General features: G+C 53.8%; 1 protein-coding gene across 3 annotated transcripts in view; it reads right to left on the minus strand.

Moving 5' to 3' along the window:
- Positions 1 to 23,556, minus strand: part of TNR (tenascin R) — a 173,665-nt gene that overhangs the window by 14,093 nt on the left and 136,016 nt on the right. For all 3 annotated transcript variants that reach the window (XM_053663732.1, XM_053663733.1, XM_037145574.2), the window contains 10 exons: positions 21,951 to 22,040; positions 20,787 to 21,050; positions 20,023 to 20,292; positions 18,765 to 18,884; positions 17,977 to 18,123; positions 14,269 to 14,388; positions 10,815 to 10,988; positions 10,036 to 10,166; positions 9,056 to 9,188; positions 460 to 611 (listed from right to left, as the gene is read on the minus strand). In XM_053663732.1, the coding sequence (XP_053519707.1) occupies positions 460 to 611; positions 9,056 to 9,188; positions 10,036 to 10,166; positions 10,815 to 10,988; positions 14,269 to 14,388; positions 17,977 to 18,123; positions 18,765 to 18,884; positions 20,023 to 20,292; positions 20,787 to 21,050; positions 21,951 to 22,040 (1,601 nt within the window). The remainder of the gene's footprint in view (positions 1 to 459; positions 612 to 9,055; positions 9,189 to 10,035; positions 10,167 to 10,814; positions 10,989 to 14,268; positions 14,389 to 17,976; positions 18,124 to 18,764; positions 18,885 to 20,022; positions 20,293 to 20,786; positions 21,051 to 21,950; positions 22,041 to 23,556) is intronic.

A 23,556-nucleotide genomic window follows, 5' to 3' on the forward strand; every position in this document is an offset into this window, starting at 1 on the left:
GTGCTCCCTGAAGGCTGGGACACTCTGGGGAAGAACCAGAGAGGCCAGGAAAGGGCGGGGACAAGGGTGGCCTTTGGAACTAGAGGTGACTACCCATGTTCGGTCCCCCACAGGCCGTAGTCATACAGCCTCAGCTCCTGCTTCTTCGCTGGAGACGCAGTTTCCAGCAGGCAAGACCTGGGCCTGTCTGAGCCACTGGTCCCTGTCCCTGCATGAGCAACTGCCATCGCAGAAGGAGCCCCCTCTCTGGCCAGGCCACGGCAGCCTCCATTTGTTATTCCTCTCTGCCCAGCCAAAACCTATGATTGGGCTGCCGAGAAGGAGCCCCGAGGGAAATGAGGAACCCCCTCAGGAGGGACATGCGGGGGCAGGCGAGGGGACGGGCAGAGGATGGCGAAGCTGGGGTCCCCTGGCACTGAGCCAGGTGGACCGCGTGTGCGGGGAGCGGCGGGCACTCACGATCCAGCCGCCGCCGTCCGTGGTCATGTCGCAGAACACCTGCAGCTTCTGGCGGGGCTCCCCACGGAGGAAGATGGTGTAGACCCCGCTCAGCGTGTCCCCGTTCATCAGGTGCTGGGCGCAGTCCTGCGGGTGCGGGAACACCCGGCCCCCTGCAGAGGAGTAGAGACCGTTTCCTGAAAGGTCCTTCCTCCCACCAGGCGTAGCCCCTTGAACGGGAGAAGGGGCGGGAGTGTCCGACTTTTTGGCGTCTCTGGGCCACACTGGAAGAAGAGTTGTCTTGGGCCACACGTTAAATACACTGTGATGCGGAATAGCGAGAAAAATCTCATGTTTTAAGTAAATGTACGGTTTTGTGCTGGGCCGCATACGGCCCATGGGCTGCAGGTTGGATTCCCCTGAGGGCCTCGTGGTACCTCATGAGGAGCTGTGGGACATCCACCCTGGACCTCCCCCAGTGTGCGGGGACCCCCTCACCCTGCATTCCACTGCAATCCAGCCGATGTGCATTAATCAGACAATACACAGTCTGACAGGATCTGAGGACCAAGGAGCTGGGTTCAAGGTCTGCCTCCTCCACTTACCTGGTTAGCTTAGGCTAATGGTCTGACTTCCCCGGGCACCAGTTCTCATCAACAAATGGGGATAACAAAAATAACCCCGAAAGGGGAAGCTGTGTCAGTGCAGCTAGTGACTGTCACTCAGGAGATGATGACAGGGGCAGGCCCCCACAATGCATCACTGTGGGCCCCACCTTTCCAAAGGGTGGGAGGGTCCGAAGCACAGATCTCTGCCCTCCTCACAGCGGCCACGAAGGGATGCCCAGATAAGCTCAGCAGGAGCAGGAAGACGGGTATCTGTTTCCGTGCAAAATGATCTCCTGATTGGACTAAACAAGCAAATGCCCGTGCTTTACAGTTCAGTGGAAGTTTAAAGAGAGGGCAGGGGGAATAAATTGCTGCTCATCTTTCAGCGAGAACAGCCCAATTTGTACAACAATATCTAATTAGCTGAAAGCGAAGCTTAAATCATGTGTCTTGAAGAGTTTAGCTTCAGGGCACATTTTAATGCTTAGCAGGCAGGCAGAGGGGCAGAGATCCCTGCGGCGGGTTTTGCGGACGGCGGGTGCTGATAGCGAAAGGCGGGGCTTGCGAGTGAGCGACTGAGATTTCGGGGGCCCGGAACGCAGAGTGGTGGGGCTGATGTGCTCCTGCAGCCGTGGCCTGCAGCAGAGCAGAGGCAGGAAGAGGCGGAGTATGGACCTCATGGGCCAGTCACTGCTGTGTCCCCTGTGCACTGCAGGGTGTGACAACCAGCCCCTGGTGGGTCACAGCAAATGACAGTGTGATGCCACACAAGGAAGGAGATGGAACAATATCGCTGAAGGCCCAGGGCATCTGAACACCTGTCACGGACCATCAGTGAAGCATCCTGTGTTGGGAAGAGATGGTTGGGGTCCCACAGACTTCACACAAGGCCCCTTTGGAGATGAGTTAACGCCCCCAAGCACAGGACTGTCCTTCAGCTCTGCCACACCAGGGTCAAGGGTGGCTGCCAATTGAAGGCGGTTTGGAATGAAGGTACCTCCCCCTTTGGCCATGGCCACACCAGAGAATAACAGTGCATTTCTAGAGAACTTGTGCTTGACAAAGTGCATTTTTATCTTCATTTAATCCTTGCAAGAAACTTGAGAGGAAGACAGATTGTTATGAATCAAAAGCTTATTTTATGGAAAAAAAGACTGCACTCAGAAAGACCACATGATGTCCTCTGTCACATAAACTTGTGTTTCCAAGTTCAAGTCAAGTGCTCTGTGCATTCTGCTGAGAGACTAGAACACAATGCAGTTGACTGGATCCACCTCTGTCCCTGTGGCAAAGGGTGAATTAATGTCTATGTCTAAAGTGCAAGCACATAAAGCCCCAAAGGCCAAAGTGACCTAAAAAAAAAGTCCTACATTCAAATTGAATATCTTTACCCGCCGAACAGAAAACCGATTTTCTGAATAGCTGCCGAAATGCTCTCAGCTTTCATCGGCAGCTTGTCCTGGAGCTCATTAGCACTCGCCGTCCCACCTGTGCCTAGGGGTCACAATTATATTTTGGGACAGCTGCCAGAGAGCTCCTTCTTCTCTCCTTGTGGCTTGGGGACACCGTGATTATTTTCCTTTTTCCAGATCATTCTTTACCTCGTCTCTGGAGTAACTAGCCTTCCCTCACAGCCTGGATTTCTCATTTTCAAAATGCAGCACTGAATGGTCTTGGCCTTCAGCTTACTCCTACCTTATGTACCAACGGCTCCTGCTCCTGAATCAACTTAGGTTCTTAAAGAGCCAGAACCCCAGATTTCTTCCCAACACCCCACGCATGTGTTCCTGGCCATCTTCTCTCAAACCTTAAAACGGCAACCTCACACAAATACACGTATGAAACTAGACCAAGACAGAGTAGGTAAATCCATGATCTTATACAGGTTACTTCACATCAGTCATGTAGATTATTGAATGGTTATAAATACTCTTAAAAGGGTCAAATGCATCCATCGCTTTAAAGGTAGATGACCAGAAACAAATACAATGACCCGAGATGACTTGCCCCGGAGAAGACAAGTTCTTAAACGTGTGAAGGACTGTCATACAAAAGAAGGATTCCTTCTTTTATTTTTAAAGTCAGAAAATGAGAACACTATCAACTTATGAGTGAAGTGCGGTCCAGGGGGTGTTGTGGTTGGGTGGGAGGAAGGTCCTAGGCTGCACCACATGAGAGAAAGGGCCCCTCGTTGGGCCAGTTGGGAGAGGTGCCCAGCTGAAGTGTGAGGGGCTGGTGCCCGGTTGCTGGGTGCACGTGCCTCACCTGTGTCAGACTGCAAGCCCACCTGGTTGCTTGGAGATGCCCCTCACTGTAATTTAGTCAGTGGCCCTGCTGGAAAGCCAGCCAATGAGCATTTTGTTTGTGCAGAATATCAGGAGCAGCGGCCTGGGTTTTTCTACCTCCTGGGAGCTGGGAGAAGACACGTTTGTCAGGAAATCCCTCCAATCCAACCCCTCTGGCCTGCAAGGCTGCCAAAGGTGTCCCCCCCCCCCCCTTAATCAAATTCTGATTCCTTTTCACCCGATAAGAGGAATCAGAGGCTTGTTCATTGTGCCCAAACTGGGGCCTTTATTCGAATTCAGAGTCCTGGTTCTGTGGCGGAGCTGCCAAATGGGAACGTTGGGGGTGGGTCTCCGGTTCAGGGTCTCACCCAGGCTCCTCAGTCGAGCCTGGAGCCCACCATGACTTGAACGCCACTCTTCCTCTGGTACAGTCCCCTCTTCTCAGAGAGGCCAAGGAGTGGCACTGGTGAGCGAGACCGTGCCCCCGAGGGGCCCACTCGGCCCAGCCCCCGGCACTGTGTGGGTAAATAGACGGAGGCTCTCTCTCCTTTCCTCTCCTTTCCTTCTCCCCTCTCCCTTCCCTCTCTCTCCCACAGGCTTGTCTTGGGTAGGCAGGTCCCAAGATTTAGATTGGGGGCGGTCTGGGAGAAAGGAAACAAGAGCCTCTCTAGCTCTGAGCTGAGGACTGGGGTGCCTGTTTTTACCATGAGGTTCTTATGCCTTGGTGGCTGCTGGACTTTGGCTTAGCTGACAATAAAGACCGCCCCAAGTCCTGTTCTGCTGTGTTCACTGCACACATACTGTGGGTTCAGACTTTTTTAAGGGAACGTCAGGGTGGATTCAGGCACCCTTGGGTCTCTGGATGCCCTGCCGCCTAGCACCATCGGAAACCCACATTTAACCCTAACACAGGTCACCCCGTGGATTTTTCCCAAGGCAGTGGTTTCAGGGCCTAGAGCAACACTGGAAGCTTTTCTTCCCATCCGTGAGATAGCTGTGGCCTGGCCCACTAAGACCCTTTTTTTTTTTTCCCCCTTAAGCACTGGCTGTGTTGATTACCAAGTTAAGAGGAAAGCAATGCCAAGTGATTGGGACACTGACTGTCTCCTGGTTAAAGTGTTTCTAGATGTAATTGTGAGATCAATAGGACCGGGGCACTTTCCGGAGGAGTTGTTCAGAAATTGCTCAGCATCTGAGGCTGAAAGCCGAGTGGAGTGAGGGGAGCCTCGTGACTCTGGAATCAGAGGGCTGTCAGCCTCTGGGAACGAGGGAAGAGACCTTTCCTGCCCCCTCACTGTCCCCCTTTCCTGTCTTCTGTCCCCTGCCTCTTGCCGTGTTCCTGGGCACAGTCTTTAAAATGGCCCGAGCTAGTGGCTTTGAAGAGTCTGTGCTCGGCCTACCCTTCCGGCCTCAGTGTCAGGACCGGAACTGGGATGGAGGCATCTCTCCCTGGGAGCAGACTCAGGACAGTCAGGTGTGCCGCTGCGCAGACCCGCCAGTGACCGCGTCTGACCTCCAGAATTCGGATGTTTCCCTAGAAGAGGGTTTGTGGTCGGCAGGTTTGTGGGGAGGGCAAAGTTACCTGTTCGGCCCACGTGGGCTGTCAAACCTACCACCGTAGCGACCTTGACAGCATCTTCTTTTTTTTTTTTTTTAGCATCTTCTAATTCATTTACCTATTTATTCTTTTATGTATTCATTCAACGAACTCATAGGAAGCGTCTGTGGGTTCTATATACTGGGCTAAGAAAGAGGTGGGAATGAATATACTCTTTTAGGTTGTTTACAGTCTGGTGGGAGGCACAGACCAACATAATCCTAAATTCTCTGTGTTCTGGAAGACAGAGAAACACAAGGAGCTGTCAAAATATGGGAGCGAGCGAGCCCAGAGCCTGGGGCTGCTGCGGGATAAGCTGAGCGGGGGCGGGAAGGCCTGGATGGGAAAGGGATTGGCAGGTGCTGATTGGAAAGGGCTTCTTCTTTTGGGAACTGACACCGAAGTGAGCCACACATCGGTGGGGAAGGGTATTTCAGGCCAATGGAAAAGCCCAGCCTATTTGGGGAAACAGCAGGTTGGCCAGGAGACGGGGAGAGACAGGTTGTGTGGGTGAGGGAGAGCCTTGGGGGGCAGATGGAGATGGGACCGCGCCACTTGAAGAGCTGAACTCTATCCTGAAGGCAACGGGCTGCAGAGTCCAAGGGTGGACTTCGAGCTGCGGTTTTTAGAAAGACTGTCCTCACTGTGGTGTGGGGAATGAATCAGGCGGGGGTGGTACTGGGGGTTATGACTCATTTAGGAGATGGAAATCGTGGGAATCCAAGAGGAGAGGTGGCAACAGACTTTGAGGAGGTGACAGAGAATCAACTGCGTAATAGACGGCTTGGACGTCATCGTTGTCAGCGGAGTGGCCGAGGAAGGTTCACGGGCTTTGCAGACCTCCTGCCTTTGGCCCACTGAGCCCCCGGGGCTGCCCTTTGAAGGTCAGCTGCAGGCACCCTCACAGCACAGACACAGTCTGACGGAAGCTGTCACACTGGCCTTGGCTTCCCTTAGGGCAGGAGACCCTGTTCCACGGCCCGCTAGTTGATCCCCCAGACTGGCAGCTGCCAGCCTGGCCTTTCTGTGTGGCCAGGAGAGGGCTAGGCCATGGTAATGCCACCTACCTGGCCTCTCTCTGCCACGCTGGCTCTCCTTGCTCCCATTCTCCATGTTTTAACCAGAATGACCTTTTTAGAACATAAACATGACCTGCATCTCTCGCCCACAAGCTTCCAGTGGCTTCGCCAAAGCCATGGCTCAAGCTGAAATGGCTTCTTTTCATTAAAATAAAACCCCAAATCCTCACCACGTCCTACCTTCCATGCCCTGCATGCTCTGGCTCAGCTTGGTACTCCCTTCCCTGTCTTACGGAAACTTCTGAACATGCCGAACATACTCCTCCCTCTGCATCAGTCACTACGCTTCCCTGGGCCCGAATGCCCTTCTGTGTCTGCTTCTCTCTCATGCTGTACATCCTGGCTCGAGTGTCTCAGCTCAGAGACGCCTTTCCTCTGCACCCTCGTTGAGGCCAGGGCCTGGGGTTGGGGGAAGGAGGTGGCAAGTGCCAGCCAGGAAAACTTTCCTCCGGGAGGAGCCATCCCGTTCCATCACTCTGGCCCCACCACTTCGTTACTGTTAATGTGGTTGAGTTACCACCTGAAATTACCGCGTCCCTCCTTCTGTCTGTTCCTCACTGCCTCGAGCTCTCCAGTGTGAGCTTCCTGAGGGCAGTCGCCGGCTGACCTTGTTCTTCACCCCAGCCCAGCACTTAGCTCAGTGATCCAACCCACAGCAGAGGCTCAGGAAGTGTCTGTTGCGTGTGTGAGACCACGTGAATTCTATGATCCCTTCTGGGACAACGAAAAGGGAGATCAAAGCTAGATTTTTCTGAAAACAATGGGACAGCACAACTGAACACGGGCCAGGTCCCATGCTGCCGTAGTGACATAAGGCGGATGGCATTGCTGGTTGACAAAATCCAGTGCAGTCCTGGCAGGGGGACCACACATCTCTGTCCCACGGAAGAGTGCAGATGACTCTAAGTAAATTCCACGACATGGACCAAGTCCTCGAAAATCACCCCCGACTAAAAGTCACCCACGATGAAACGGATAACCTGACTGGTACCATAACTATTAACTGATAGCTACCCGGGTTTGCACGGCCCATTGTCTGTTGTCCCGGAACCCAGGGTTGGCCAAGTCTCATCAGTTTTCACAACCCCCAAAACCGAAGCTTGTGGTAGAGCAGACTCCTGGCATTACCACCCCCCCAACCCTGAGAAAGCCCCGGGGGGGGGGGGGACAGGGGAGCGGCGCAGCCTGGCTGTGGGAGTGCAGGGACCAGAGCAAAGGCAATAAAGAAAATTACGCGTCGCTGGGAACCCCTGCGAATGATTGTCTTCGCTTAACCTCAAGGTCAAGACGACCTGTTTTATAGTGTTCCCGTCTCTGAGGACAAGAGGCAGCAAGCGCCTTGTTTGCTTCTTGGAGTATTAAAAGAGACAATGAAGTCTGCCTCTCCGAGGACCACCTCGCCAAGTCCCTGCCGCTCTGCGGGGAGCGTCTGTTTCCTCATTTATATTCATGTCTCCAAAAGACAAGTAGACCTTGGATGAAATTTCAGGCGACAGTAAACTATAAATAATGTATCCATATTTTTTCTCTTCCATACTACCTCTATTAAATTCTCCTCAGAGTCTTGTGCAAACAGCAGAGACCAGAGGACAGGAAGCTATTAGCAGAGATTGTAGGAATGAAATGGGCTTATGTTATAAGGCGGAAATGCAACCAGGGAAGGCATCTTGATCAAAGGAGGCTTTGGGGAAGACCGACTTTCCTTTCCTCTTTTCTCCCTTCTTTTTAACACCTCAACGCTCTTCCAGCCCATTCAGTAGGTATCTGTTTGACATGAGTCTCCTCTTGGCCCACCCAGGACAAGATGAGGGTTTGCCGATGGATGAAGGCCATTTAGGGACCTACATGTCAGCTCCTTTTCCCATAGAACAAGGCATTAGAAGTACTTAGAGGGGCCAGTTGAGATGGGCCCATCCCCCGAATAGGATGCTGCTGAGTGGGGAGCCCAGGTTCAGTGAAGTCAGAATGGCGCTGGTTACGGGGCTGAAATTGGCCTCCGAACCCATCGCCCCCCCTTTGCCATCACAGAGGGTACCCTGAGGTGTCAGGCAGACGTGCGTCTAGAGATAAGGGACAGGCTCACAGTTGCCGCACACAGGGGCACAGCCACAGCCCAGAACGGGAGGACAGGGGGAGAATTCAGGTCTGGACTGGGCAGCCCCACGTTACCCACAGTAGACAGGGCCCCGCGGGGAGTGGCGGAATGGAATGCTAGCAGCACCGACCCCAGAGCCGGAGCAGCTGGTCGACCCCCAGCTCTCCTAAGAGCTGTGCGCCTCCGGGGGACCCGCCTCACCTCTCTGTGGCCCAGTTTCCTCATCTGTCTGTAGGGATGACAGAACAGCCTCAGGGGCTGTTGTGAGGATAACATCGGATCACACGCTTGATGCGAATGGAACAGTGCCTGTCACATAGTCCTCAAAGGTTGGACACTAGTTCATTTCCTGCCACACACACTGGGACTCTTTTAGCCCTTAAGGACACTTGGGGGAGGGAGGCAGGAGAGCCAGCTGGATTTAGAAGGAGACGACCTTCGTTCAAGCTCGGAATCGGCTACTCACTAGCCATGACAGCCCCTTGATTTCCATGCTCCTGTTCCCTCACAGGTGGGAATGGGGCGAAAGGGCCCTGCTCCCCTGTCGTTGTTGGACCGTGTTGAGACCCGAAGAGTGGAAAGTGCTCTGTGAGTGGAGGACAGACACAGGGCTAACGGGGAGGGTTCTCAGCTGCTCTTCAGGAGGTGAATCTCTCATCACAGGTGGCAGAAGGGAGGGAGAAGGGCAAAATCTGCTGGAAAAACTCCTGCTGGAAATCTGAACAGGAGCCCAAGGTCCCCACTTGGTGCATTTAGCTGGGCCTGGGGCTGGTGTGTGGGTAGTAAGCAGGGGTCAGGAGGGGCCGAGGCAGGAGTGCAGGAAATGACTCCTTCCCTTCGCAGAAAAGAGGCAATTGAGTTTCTTTGATGGCCGCCTCCCTGGTCACATCTCAGCAGAGGCCACCGAGGAGACGGATGTCGCGCAGAGCGGGAGGTGGCGGCGAGTCTCTCACCTGTGGTGAAGGTGGTGGAGGTGACGCTGCTCTGCTGGGCGTCCTGGGCCGCCTGCAGGAGGACGGTGTAGTTGGTGCTCTCAGAGAGGCCCTCTAGTCGGATCCACGTGTCCTCCGCGTCCACAATCAGCTCCTGCAGAGGGAGGAGGTGATGGGGATGGAGATGGGGGGGCAGGACCAGCCTGCAATGAGGGGCATGGTGAGGGGGAGTCCCATCCCATGGCCAGAGAGGTCAGTAGTGCAGTGGCCACTGCCATCCTCTCCATCCACAATGAAGAGAAAACTGAGCCAATAAGCAGAGAGGATGGCTCCTATTGGCCAGGGGCACACTGGGGGGAGGTGGGCACCTGGACTATCGGACCCGGTGCTTCTCAGGTCACACTGGGCCTCCTTAGGGCCCTCAGTCTCCCTGCTGCACAGCAGCAGACTGGCCGGGCCCCGAAACTACGCTGCACCCTCAGCTTCTTGGTGTGATTCCCCTTAGAAACTGTGTTCCACTGCTAACCCACGTTTGACACCCACGCTCTAGACGGGCTGTTTCAGCTGATGCTATAAAACAGAGATTCATCATCTCTTTGCAGCAGGCTATGGACATGTAGCCTTTCTAATGCTTATCAAGGGGCATAAACTTGGCATTCGGCTCACGCTTGCTTGGCCCTGCCAGCAAAAAACCCGTCCAGTACCATGTACCAACAGAAGCCTGGGAGTTTCCAGTGTTCTCTGCACCATCATGGTGGGAGCACCCACCACTGAGTAAGGATGCAGGGGTAGCAGACACCCCCACTGTCTAGAGAAGAAGCGAAGGCTTGGAGAGGGCTGGCGGTTTGCCTTTGCACAGAGCCGGGGCTGGCACCCCAGGCTCTGAGTTGCAGACTGGGGCTTATTCCTGAGCAGCGCGCTGTGTATTCATCGTAGAAGACCTAGCCAGCTCCCTGTGGATTGCTTGGTAGAAATGTCTTCCCCCTCCCCAGAAAACTCACCTTGCGGCTTCCGTCGGTGGATTTGTAGGTCAAGACGTAGTTCTCAATCTCCCCTCTGGGAGGCTGCCAGGAGATCAGGGCGCTTTGTAAGGTGACTTCGCTGGCTGTCAGGTTTGCAGGAGGGTCCAGGACTGCAAAGAGGAGGAAATGCCGGAGCGTCTGCCCCTCCAGCTCCTCCCTGTTTGATTCCTTGCACTCCCTCCTTGCACTCCCTCCTTGCACGGAGGGCATTCCCAGTCACAAGATAATCCCAGTCATAAGCATCCAGACAGCGATTCCCCACTCGCCTCACCTGGGCCGCTGGGCCTAAGGTGACATCTTCCAATCTGACCCTCTGTCAGGATTCTTGACCTTGCTACACCTGTGTGTCTGTGAGTTCACTCTTGAACTTTCAACAGTCTCACAGCTATACCTTTGTCTACTGCTCTCCTGGCCGTGGCCGTATCCAGCAGCTCTCTTCCCCATTTCAAGCCCTTTAATGTCCATCAGAGACTCTGGGCCAGAGGCATTTCAGGGCTGGCCTCTCTCGGCCTTGCTCTGCTGCTGTCCCCAGACCCAGGACAAGAGCAGAAAACACGTGTGTCTGAGAGCTGGGGCTGTCGCTGACTTCCACTGGCATTTGGTCTGCGGTCAACTAAAGTAAGAACAGCTCCTGGCTGCCTTGTCCCAAACCCGGAGGCTGTAACCAAGTCCACCACATGGGGAACAAGCATTGTCAGGGTCTGCCAGGGCCTCTAGGGGTGCCGGGGCTGGGGCTGAGTACGTGCGTGCGTACTCACGTGTAGAGAAGTTGGTGCTGACGGTGCCGCTGGTGAGGTGCTTCTTAACGAGGTGCCCACTGGTGAGGGGCTTGCTGGTGGCGTGTATGCTGACGGTATAGTGTGTGCTGGGGAGCAGGTCCGTCAGCTGGAATTCCTCACTGTCCCCATCCACCATGATGGTCTCTCCAGCGACTGGAATCAGATGAGCACGAATGAGGACTGAATAAAGAGAGACTTCCCAGATCCCAAGGCATTTCACCAGGAGTCAATATGGGAGAGTTTGGGGGGCGGGGATCATTTAGAAGTTATTCAGTTCAGCCTTTCATTCCCTACAAGGATCCCCTCTTGCTTATGCATATTGAAGATGCAGATGTTGTTTTGCAACTTCATTAAGAAAAATATTCCCTATTTGGAAGCCGATTTGTCTTTTTTTGTAACTTCTACTCAGGCATCTGGAGTTATAAAGAATAAGCCAAATCCTTCGTCCACATGAGCCCTCCTCCCCTCCTCCCCTCAATCGAGTTCTCTTTTCTCTGGACTGAGAAAATTAAGTCTCCAGCCCTCAGAATGTCTATGAGATGGTTCTAAAAGGGTCACAGTCCTGGCCTCCTTTCCCCGGACCAGCAGCAGTTCATCAGTGTCCCTGCTGAAACCCACAACTCAGAAGAGAATGGAGAGCAATAGTTGAGAGGTACTGACCAGTGAAACAAACAGCATCAACATTTGCTTTTATTTGTGCCAGTTATGTTAATCCACTCCGAAGTCATGTGATGTCACAAGCAAAGATTACCACCAATCAAAGACCTTATTTATAACTACCTCCAAACCAACCTTGTGTAGTGGGTTTTGTGTGTTTACTCCTATCGGTTTTGGCCTTGATGCTTGAGATTTGGACCGCTGTTTCGGTTCATGAAAATACACTTGAGTGTGGGGTCTGCTGACCACAGTTTGATTTTATACGTGAATTTGGTAAGCATGTCTGCTCTGCACTCATTCAAGCTGTTGATAAAACTGTTCATTAGCCCAGAGCCAAGCCCTGCCCTGTGCATTCAGAATTCTCCCGAGTTGTTCAGCATTTAACGCAGTGCTTCTTCAAACTAGGCAGGTAAGACCCGAGGTGTCCCATTTCCCATGAGGCAGAGAACGTCATGCCAATAAGTTCAAATCCAAACCAGTCCTTTGGAAGAGCACACGTAACGCAACATCCTGCCCCCAGTCTATGCTGCAGCCACACCAACCGTGGCAGCTGCAGCCCCTCCCATCTCTGCAAATGCACACGGGCTGCTCTTTGCCTTGGAACTCTCCTTTTTCCTCCTGTTCTCTCTCTTTTCTCTAAGATACACTGCAGTCCCATGAATGTGGCCCAAGGTGTTTCACGCTGGCTTGTATCACAACACTGCCCACGCGGAGAGCCCCTGTCTGCATCATCACTAGGTGTGAGCTCTGCGGCTCATGCACTTTGTCTCTGAATCCTGTTAGCCTGGTGGGGTAGGTGGCACGGCATCAGAAGGAGTCATTGAATGAATGAGAATTGCGGTGATGGAGCCGGGTGCTTGTGTGCCTGTGAGCAGGTGCATCTGACTGCCTCCAGGAAATAGCAAAAGCTTTGACAGAGGAGGGGGTGTGGAAGCTGAGACCTGAAGGGTGGGTTTACGAGGCAGACAAGTGGGGAGAGAATTTCCTGGTGGAGAGAAAGCAGCCCATGCAAATGCGTGGTGGCTTGAGAAGGGACAGTGAGGGGTAAGGCCAGGAGGAGTGGGAGGACTGGGTATGGGTTGTGCATGTGTATGGAGGGGTTAGGATGTGGCCTCGGGAATGGTATTTGTTCTCTGAGGAGGGGCGTCCAATCACCTACAGTTCTGTGTAGCTCCAAACATGACCCACCGTGTGGTTTTGCATCTAAGCAATAAGTGGATTTTTCTAACGCCTTGCTGAACGTGTTGGAAGACTTGCCAGAAACAACAGCAACAACAACAACAAGGAAGTAAAGAACCTGTACTTTGCTATGTATCATGCGCTTTGATGTGTAGGGTGCACCCATGGTTTTGTGTGCATTATACATGGGATTATGACACCCATTATTATACCCATGGCATGCAATCGGTAGACCCATGTAGGATGTGCGTGCTTACAATCTGGGCAAAAAGTGTGCATTACACATGGTAAAATACAGTTGTTTGGGGGGAACTTATTCTTAGGGAGCCTGTGCTGGTACAGAGTCATCGGTAGTTCTTTTTCCCACTTATTTAATAGTCTGTTTTTTTTTACTTTCCCAGGTTTTGACAATCAGTCTACCTCTTCGCAGCTCACAGAATGAGCTTTCTCTTAATTTTTAAAAAGCTTTATCTTATCTAATTATTATTTATTTTTATTGAATTTATTGGGGTGACATTGATTTATAAAATTATACAGGTTTTGGGCATACAATTCTATATCATCTGTACATTGCATCATGCATTCACCACCCGAAGTCAAGTCTCCTTCTGTCACCATTTACCCCCCCTTTTCTGTCTTCTATGTCCCCCCCACCCCATTTCCCCCTGGCAATCATCATATGGTTGTCTCTGGGTTTTTCTTTGGGGGGGCAGGGCTTTCTCTTAATTATGAAAATTAAGACATCTGCCCTGCCTTCTGTCTCCTGATGACTGTGTTCTCTGGATTCCTAAGGTGACCCACAGCAGTTCTGGGGGCACATATGTCATTTGGGCAGGGGAATAGTTTCAGCAGGCCTAGCGGCTTGGACTCCTCAACACTATCCTCCCTCGAGCTTCACCATTCAGTTTCAATAGCATGTGGCGAACCGCGTGGTGAAGAAGACTTCGAGACTCGGGTTCATGCGGCTCAACTTTTGGGCCGGGTACGGGTAGGGAGGACTAAAAGCAACAGAAGAGCTGATTAGTTCTCGGCCCTTTGTCACCTGTTGCATATTATCTGTTCCGAACATGGTCCCATAACTTTAGTGTTGTTCTTGCTCTGTAAATACCTGGAAAAGCCTACTTTCTTTTTTTATTCCTCACCCAAGGATATGTTTTTATTGACTTGAGAGAGAGAGAATATTGATCAATTGCCTTCCATACATGCTCAGACTAGGGATCAAACCCGCAACCTTTTGGTGTATGGGACGATGCTCCAACCAACTGAGCCACGCCAGCTAGAATGCAGAGTCTGCTTTCTTGCTCACAGCATTTTGGGGCAAGTCTCAGCTCAATTCTGAGTTTGTCTTCCGAGTGCATTTTCTCTGATTTTGTATTTGCCCTTGGGTACGTGCCCTCCTTGCATCTTTCAGATCCATCTTTCTCAATCCCCATAGCTGATAGAGTTTGGGGACGTGTGGAGGACAGGAAAATCCCTAATTTGTCCATCAGGTTGACCAAATGTTTTGGGGTTTTTGGGTTTTTTTTTCTTTCATACTACATTCAGTCCCATCCCCACCACACCCACCTGTCTGGGGGACCCGCCTGCAGACACCCACCTGCGAAGCGTGTGAGAACAATGACATAGCTCTCCACATCATCCTCTGGGGCCCTCCACCGAAGCAGAGCTTCCGTTGGAGTGACGTTGGTAGCAATCAGGTCCTTGGGGTTGTCCATGGCTGAGACAGGACAGGAGAATATCAGGTAGAGGAAGGAGGGACCGCAGGCCGGAAGTGCAGAGGCTGGTCCCCTGCAGTTCCACCTGGGCGTCTCCCAGAGTTTCACCCATGACACACGCCTGCCGCTGTGCTGTACAAAACAAGGGGGTGGGTGGAGACTGCTTTCTTTCCTCCCCTCCTGCTTCCGGCGGCCCCTACTCTCCTCCCAGTCTTCCTTCCTCTCAAGTACGCAGTTCTTCCAGACCTTTCTTTTAATTAATTCAGGTGCTATCAGGTGCCCTGGGGAATTCCAAGGCATGGTCGTGTGTCTTAGGCACTTCAAGCTAGATGGAAAAACTAAGAGCATAGCATATAGAGACTGTTCTAATTCGTTGGTGAGCAGGAGAATATGCACCTCAGGCTATTCGTACTTTCACAGATGTGAGCAGTTGGTCTTGTGACCCCTATGAGTGTGGAGTCAGCTCCACGCAGCCCCTAACTTAGAAGGTCCTTGTGCAATGGCTGAATGGGGCCTCAGGCTGCCTCCAACGTCCCACCCGGCTACTGCATTCCTGCTTTCCTGCTCACAAGGCTCAGCTCATACCGAGTCCTGGTATCTTCCTATGACACAGAGAAGCAAGGGCACTCTCCCAGGCTCAAGGCCAAGAATGCTGTTGGGAGAACTGTCTGCTTGTTACAGGACCACAGTCCTATTCTAACCACCTCCCTCTCATGAACTTGGGACTCATTTTAGCAATGGATGTTATTACAATGGTTTGGGTACCAGCCTCAACTCAATGCCACGTAATGGACTTCTGCGGACCGAGGGGTCTCGTAGGCCTGGCCCCGTTCTGTAATGGAAGGTTTTGCTGCTTGCCTATGTCCCTATTTCAGAGCCACAGCAAGAAAATGTCTTCATAATTTTAACATCTGAATTGTATCTATCATCTCTGCCTTCAAAAAATTTTTCAGATTCTCATAGTCTTTTAGGAGAATTACTGACGAAAAGTCTTATGGAACTGGATCAGCTTGGTGTGTTTGAGCTTAAGCATGAGACCCAAACGAGTGCCGATTTCCAGAACTGTACAATCACAGACCTCACGGTAACACAGCAATGACAAATGGCAACAACATAAGACGTTTTGGGGAGCAATCTGGTTATTGGAAGTTCACCAAAATAGCGCCACCTGAACTTGAAGGAGGGTGGTTTGGGTTGATGTACCGTAGAGAGGTACTTGCTGTTTTTGACCAGGATCCCAAGACATGCATTTTTTGAGCCACGTTTCTGCTCTCTTTTATCTTGGGGGTAGGAGACTCTTCAAATCCATTTTATTATCCTCAGTGAGAAATGCCTAATTTCTTTATCATGAATTTCTAAGACTTTCAGGAAGTGTAAGGGGGGCTTCTGTTGACTCACTGGGCATCACTTCCGGGTCAGTACTTGTTGATACTTCAACGGCCACAGGTATGTGATGGAAGTGGTAAGACTGAACCAAAAACACGGCGGGGTTTTTTGTAGCCATGGCCCTGGAAGGAGACTAGGGAACATTTGAATAGCCTGTGGGTGTCTCTAGAGGAATAATTTTGAGTTTCTGAAAGGATGTTTCTTTGGCCGTGACCTTAAAGATGCTATTGACCTCTGTGCTACCTCTGCATGGTGGGCTGGCTGGGGGGGGGGCAGTGGAGCCCTGTCCTCAGGCCCGGAAGGGGCTCATTTCCCAGAGGAGGCCAGTGCCTTCTTCCTCCATCCCTGGAGCAGAAAGCAAGAACAAACGCAGCTCCTTGGTGGTCGTGGCCGCATTCATTGAGAGGCTGCATGATCACAAGGGTTGTTGCTACAATAACAACCCCTTCCTTCCTGGAGGGGAACTTCCTTCTCTGAATCATTTAAAAATTAGAGGGGATGATTCGGACATCTGTTCTGGAATTCACTTCCATCATAGGTCTTTGACAGGTCACATTTCAGACTGAAGTTCCATGAAAATCCCTGACCTAGACCAGAGCAGCTCCTGGAGGGTCTGTGGAGAGCGCACTGTCCAGGGAGAGAGGAGCTGCAAACTGCTGTGCATGATGCAGTGCGTCAGAGCGGTGCCCAGGAACGGCGCCAGCGGCCCTCTGGGTCAGCTGGAACACCCTCACTCTGTGCCTCTTTTGTCTGTAGCAGGTCCTCAGTCAGGGCTCTGAATTGGCCATGCCAGGGAGACACGCCTACCTGTGTGCACGGGAGTGCAGATGAGCCTACCTGTGTGCATGGGAGTGTAGACATTCTTCCCTGTGTTCATGGGAGTGCAGACAAGCCTACCTGTGTGCACAGGAGTGCAGACGAGCCTACCTGTGTACACGGGAGTGTAGACGAGCCTACCTGTGTGCACAGGAGTGCAGACGAGCCTACCTGTGTGCACGGGAGTATAGACATTCTTCCCTGTGTTCATGGGAGTGCAGACGAGCCTACTGTGTGCATGGGAGTGCAGACAAGCCTACCTGTGTGCACGGGAGTGCAGACAAGCCTACCTGTGTGCACGGGAGTGCAGATGAGCCTACTGTGTACACGGGAGTGCAGACGAGCCTACCTGTGTGCACGGGAGTGCAGACGAGCCTACCTGTGTGCACGGGAGTGCAGATGAGCCTACTGTGTACACGGGAGTATAGACATTCTTCCCTGTGTGCATGGGAGTGCAGACGAGCCTACCTGTGTGCACGGGAGTGCAGATGAGCCTACTGTGTACCCGGGAGTATAGACATTCTTCCCTGTGTGCATGGGAGTGCAGACGAGCCTACCTGTGTGCACGGGAGTGCAGATGAGCCTACTGTGTACACGGGAGTATAGACATTCTTCCCTGTGTTCATGGGAGTGCAGACGAGCCTACCTGTGTGCATGGGAGTGCAGACAAGCCTACCTGTGTGCATGGGAGTGCAGACAAGCCTACCTGTGTGCACGGGAGTGCAGATGAGCCTACTGTGTACACGGGAGTGCAGACGAGCCTACCTGTGTGCACGGGAGTGCAGACGAGCCTACCTGTGTGCATGGGAGTGCAGATGAGCCTACTGTGTACACGGGAGTGCAGACGAGCCTACCTGTGTGCACGGGAGTGCAGATGAGCCTACCTGTGTGCATGGGAGTGCAGATGAGCCTACTGTGTACACGGGAGTATAGACATTCTTACCTGTGTGCACGGGAGTGCAGACGAGCCTACCTGTGTGCATGGGAGTGCAGATGAGCCTACTGTGTACACGGGAGTATAGACATTCTTCCCTGTGGGCATGGGAGTGCAGACGAGCCTACCTGTGTGCACGGGAGTGCAGATGAGCCTACTGTGTACACGGGAGTATAGACATTCTTCCCTGTGTGCATGGGAGTGCAGACGAGCCTACCTGTGTGCACGGGAGTGCAGATGAGCCTACTGTGTACACGGGAGTATAGACATTCTTCCCTGTGTGCATGGGAGTGCAGACGAGCCTACCTGTGTGCACGGGAGTGCAGATGAGCCTACTGTGTGCACGAGAGTGCAGATGAGCCTACTGTGTACACGGGAGTGTAGACATTCTTCCCTGTGTTCATGGAAGTGTAGACAAGCCTACCTGTGTGCACGGGAGTGCAGATGAGCCTACCTGTGTACACGTGAATGCAGACACGCTCACTCTCCTCCCTGCCCCGCACGCTGTTAAGACCAATTTCGTATTCAGTTGCTGTCTGCAGCTTGGTGACGGTGAATTCTGTCACAGTGTTAGGCACCACGGAGCTGTCCAGCCGCCCCACTGAGGAGGAACAGAAGCCACAGTTAGCGTTCGGGGGAATCGCATTGGCATAGCTCACGCTACAGTGTGCAGAGGAGCTCTTGGGAGCACCGGGTCATGATGCAAGGATGGGTGTGAGGCAAGGCGCCCAGTGGGGACTGTGTCCTCCACCAAGGCCATGTGCACTACTAAGGACTGGCAGGATGCAGGCCAGGTCTGGCCAATTTCCTCTGACCCATAACTTGGCCTGAGTGGCAGAAACAGGGCCACCATCACTGCGGTTCCCTCTGAGTCTCCACCTGGTTCAGCGAGGTCTTCAGGTGCCCGGCCCCGCCCCTCATCCAGGGCCCTAGTCCTAGACTTCACTCTTTCAGGAACCGGCCTGTGACCCTGGCTCTTGGCAGATACTTTCAGGGCTCTCTGTGCCTCATGACACTGCCTAGGGGAGTGTGACCAGTTCCCCCTGCAGGTGAGGGGCCTGCTTTATGGGCGAAGGTAACGAGGACTTTTACGACCCAGCCGCGCTCGTTCTGATGGGACGTGCCACAGAGAGAAAATGTGCAAGCAGGAGTGACGTCCCCTGGGACGTGTTGCCTCTTTCACGACAGCCCCTCCTAGCTCCAAACCCCATTGATCTTGGGAAAACTGAGTGGCCTCCTTACCTTGCGTTGGCCGATAGGACACTCGGTAGTAATCCAAAGATGCAACAGGGGGGCTCCAGGAGACAGCCACGGAGTTCTTGGTCACACTGATAATTGTGATGTTTCTGGGGGGATCGATTCCTACAAGGGGCCCGGTGGTGGTGGGGAAAGACAGGAAGCACAGTGTGAGAAGGGGATCCATGCCCCTGGCCTCACATGGACCAAGAGCCGGCCGCAGGGGCAAACAAGACCTTGTTGCGCGAGGGCACCCTGGACCCTGTGGTCCAGCTGAAGGCCCACCCACAACCCCGTAGGGAAGGCCCAAGCCACAGTAGTAAAGGACAGTTCAATGACACGAAGTCACTCTGGCAGGCTCTGTGCCTGGGCAGCAACTGTCACCTACCGATGGCCAGCTGGATGGCTGACTTTAAGTCTGTTGTGTGTCTGTTTTGAACTAGGATCAACGTGGCCATTTCTCTTGGGTAAACCCAGCTCTGTCTCTAATTTTTTTAGCTGCCCCTTTTGGTCCATTTGGAAGAACTGACTACTGACTGGAGAGGGATTTCAGAGCACAAGTCCAGGAAAAATATCCACTTTCCTGGACTGTATTCATGTTTGCTGTGGACTGTGTTCTTCCTGTGACTGCTGGAGTATCACAGGATAAAAACCAGGGGAGGGTCAACCCACTTGTCCAGCCGTGAGTCCTGGGCAGGCCGCAGCAAACGCCCCATGCTTGTGTCCTCGCCCGCCTGCGCGCTCATGTTTGGGAGTGCGTTTGGGAATGATGAGATGAGCGTGGGCCAATCCGTCTCACGGTGCCCAAACAACGTGCAAATCCCAAGAACGGGGTTGAGTGCTCCGAGCGCCAGGCCCGGCGGTTGAACGCAAGTCCATCTGATTCTGGGGAAGCATCCTCAGCATCAGTGACCTCACCGAGCAGTCACGAGCGGGCTCCCCGGAGTAAAACAGAGCTCTCCGTAGTGGAGAAGGGTCTCCTCTCAGGGACCAGCTCTCTCCTGGGCTCTCGCCCGGGCTGGCGCAGGAGGACCTCTGGACGGACCCACCTGAGCCCTGTCTCCTAAATGGCAGTTTCCCATCTTGGGCATTTCGTGCAACTCCGGAGGGAGTGGCTTTCCCACAGCAGCTCACAGGCCCTCTTGGGCTGAGCAGAGCAGGCTCCTTCCTGCTCCGTGGGTGTTTCACTATGTATGTCCCATTCACTCATCAAAGGCTATAGGGGGACCCCTTCCCCACCTGCTGTCCAGCCCTCCGGCCTCACCTGTGGTGATGGAGCCCACGATGGGCTCAGAGGTCACGGTGCCATGGACTGCCACCAGGTTCACGATGTACTCGGTGGCCGGCTGCAGGCCCATCAGGACAGCGTGCCTCTTGGTGGCATCCAGGGAGACTTCTGTCACCTCATCCTCCTCATCCCGGGGGCTGTAGTTCAGAATGAGTCTGTCTGCTGGGGGGGATGGGTCACTCCAGGTGATGTTCACGCTGGAGGAGGTCACGTGAGAAAAGTGCAAATGCGAGATGGGGCGGAAGCCTGCAAGGCAGAGGAGAGGAGAGGTTCTGGAGACCATGCAGAGGGCGGGGGCACGGATGAGGGCCACACCCCCACTCCCAGCTGAGCCAGAAGTCCTGCCTCCAGTACTGTCCAGTCTGATTTACTTATGATACCAACCCCGAATTTAAAGCCTGTATCCTGGAAGGAGTTTAACATGATCCCATGGATCTTCTGAACGCCCCTGACTTAGTGCAGGTGGGGACAGAGGGGCAGAACTAACCGCTCCGCCTGGGCTGTACAGAATCCGGCTAGTGCTGCCAGGACCACGGGGAGCTTTGCTTGTCTCTCTCCTTTACCTCCAGCTGGTCCCTCTTGATGGTTTATGAGTTTCTCTTCTATCTGTTCCTCCTCGGCTCGCACCCCTCCTTTCTCTAAGTGACACAGGGCACGGGAAGAGTGGGCTGCCTGGATGACCTGCTCCCCCGAAGGGCCGTGGGTCCCTGAATCCAGCTGGTCTGCTGCCACCCTGGTACCTGTGAAGGCGTCCACAGTGGACTCCAAGCTCTGCTGCCGACCCCTCTCGGCGGTGATCGAGATGATGTACTCTGCCCCGGGCTCCAGGTCGGTCAGTGTGTGTGCGCTCCTGTCCCTGGGCACGGTGACCTCTGAGGCGATCCCTGAGGACGGGGTGAAGGTGATTCGGTAGTGGTCAATGGGGCCGCTGGCCTGGGTCCAGATGAGGGAGATGGAGGTCTCCGAGGAGGCTGTCACCATGAGGTCTCGAGGGCTGTCCAGTTCTGTGGATAAGCACACGGAGCCCCCTTACCGCCTGCCGTGTGATGTCTAAGCTCTCAGCTGGCCTGCTGGCCACGAAGGTCACCCCGTCACTGCCGACACAGTTCGCTCACTTCTGGTTAAGCACCTTCCCCTTGAAAGGTGGCTGGGGGGCTGTGCAAACAGACGTGCAATCTGGAGAAAGCCTGCAGATTTTCAAGCTTTGCAAATTCATCGGCTCCCAGCCTGCCTCAGTAAGCCAATCAGGGCGGCACAGGAGCCACAGGTAGGGCTGTGCCAGTCCTGGCAGCAGCAGCCATCTCTGTTTCTCAGGTACAGCCCAGGGCTTGCACCTCAGGCACTACAGTGACTTGGAAATTTGCCCGGGACTTGGACATGAAACTGGTGGATCCAGAGTAGTAAGGACCTCAAGTGGACGTTTCCATTGCCCTGGGGTTTCAAGGGTTGTTTCCACGCCCAGACCTTCGCCCCTCTGGCCTTTCTGAGGGCTTCTGTGGCACCCAGTGAGGAACAGCCTCTGCTGCCTGCTGTGGGGTGGGTGGTCTAGGAGAAACAGGACCCGCTCTGGTGCCTGCTTGTTTGGGAGTTTCCACCTCCGCTCCGGACAGCACTGGGGCCCCCCTCGACCACAGAGGGCCATGCACAGCTGGCCGGGGAAGAGGGCAGGGCTCCATCCTGGATGTCAGATGCCAGGGGTTAGATGCAGGCATGCAAAGGCTGCAGGTGGATGCTGTTCCCCGCTGTGAGCTGTCGCCCAGGGACCTGCTCTCTGGGGCACTGCCTTCTGAGCGGGACAAGCCTCCCGGCTCCTCCCCAGCTCCTCCCAGGCTCCTCCCCAGCTCCTCCCAGGCTCCTCGGGACCACAGGGTCTCCTGGTCTTCTGCACCGATTCGCCTACTCACCCGTCCTGGCATTCATGGTGGCTGGTATGCTTTGCTGCGAGTTCATGACAGCAGATATTCCAACGCCGTACTCAGTGCCCGGCACCAGATCTGCCAGCAGGTGCAGAAACAGACGTTATTCTAAGTGTGTGTCAAGGGTGGAAAGAGGAGGGAAGCGAATCATCTCACCCTCCTGTTCACCTCTCGTGTGTAGTCCTTCCTGAATCCCCCCTGACTTTGCCTATCAGGAAACCCCACGTTCACCACTTAGGAAATGCATGCCCCTCAACAGGACGAACCGGTCAGTGCAGGGCTTCCTTCTGCTGTTGGTGTCCTTGGGGAGGCAGGGGCTCCCCTTGTCTGTGACCTTCGGAAGTGTGCCCTCCTGTGGGTGGGGCTTCTGTGGTACAGCTGGTGAAGCCACACCCGGCCTGCACTGTGAATCGGGGGGGTGCGGTCTACAGGGGCAGTGTGGACACAGGCCTTTAAAATGTGTCTTGGGTGTCGTACATGAGGACCGAGCTGCACCTTTGGCACGTGCTGGCTGAGGCCCCACAGGGATGCCTGGGTCTCTTCGAGAGAGTGGCAGTGTGTGGTCTTTCTCTCTGAGCACAGGGCTGTCCCAAGGGCTCCACCCTCATGGCCTGGTTACTCGCCAAAGGGTCCATTCGCTAAAGGTAGGATGGCTGTGACGTCTGAGTTCGTGGGGCGGGGGACACGAACATTCGGTCCACAACACGTGGCCTTCTCCCTGTGTCTCTGCTCCCCACTTCTCCTGAAGACACCAGTCACAGAGGACTTAGGGCTCACCCTGACCCGTTATGACCCCATCTTAACTTGACTTCCTCTGTAAAGACCCCAATGTCGAGTAAGATCACATTCACAGGTTCCAGAATACATGGGTTTTGTGGGGGACCCTTCAAACCAGTATACCCTCTTTTTATTAAAAAAAAAACTAAGGCAAAGAGTAAGCCTGTGACCCACTGGAGATGACCCTTAGGCTTCTGGTCTCGGGGTTCAGGGCTTTTAGGAGGACGAAATGTTCCGCCCTCCCTGGAGCAGCTGTGATGCCCTCAGCATCCCTGGAGTGTCGAGAATGATCCTGAGAAGAGAAGCACGGACGGGCAAGGCTTCCCGAACCAACGGCTTAGCTGCACAAGTGTTGAGGGCAGCAGAGGCCGTGCACCAGCCTGCCCTCATCCCGCCCGCCACGTGGACTCAGCAAAGGCTCTGCAGCCAATGCCCCCACGCTCCAGCACGGCAGGACCTCCCGGGCCTTCCTGACCCGGCTTCCTGGCAGGAAAACATCAGATTCAGGCTTTTCCCTCTCTCAAACCAGCCCCGCCCGCTTCCTAGCCCTCGGCTCTTCCTCCGCAGGGCCAGCACTAGTGGAGGTGAACTTGGAAGTCAGAACTTGTGGTCTGCCAAACTTCCATTAGCACGTCCCGGCTCTGCCACTCTCCACCTGTGTCACTGTGACCACCTACTGTCTGTAGAAGGAGATGAATAATAGTCCCTGTCTCAGAGGGCCATTGTGAGGATGAAATGAACCAATGTGTGTCAAGTTCAGTGCCTAGCTCATCGAGACAGTAGCCACGATTCAGAGAACTGTTCTAAGATGTCGAGT

This window comes from Artibeus jamaicensis, unplaced genomic scaffold (assembly GCF_021234435.1).
Source record: "Artibeus jamaicensis isolate MK-2021 breed Jamaican fruit bat unplaced genomic scaffold, CSHL_Jam_final contig_327, whole genome shotgun sequence".
Classification (NCBI taxonomy): Eukaryota; Metazoa; Chordata; class Mammalia; order Chiroptera; family Phyllostomidae; genus Artibeus; species Artibeus jamaicensis.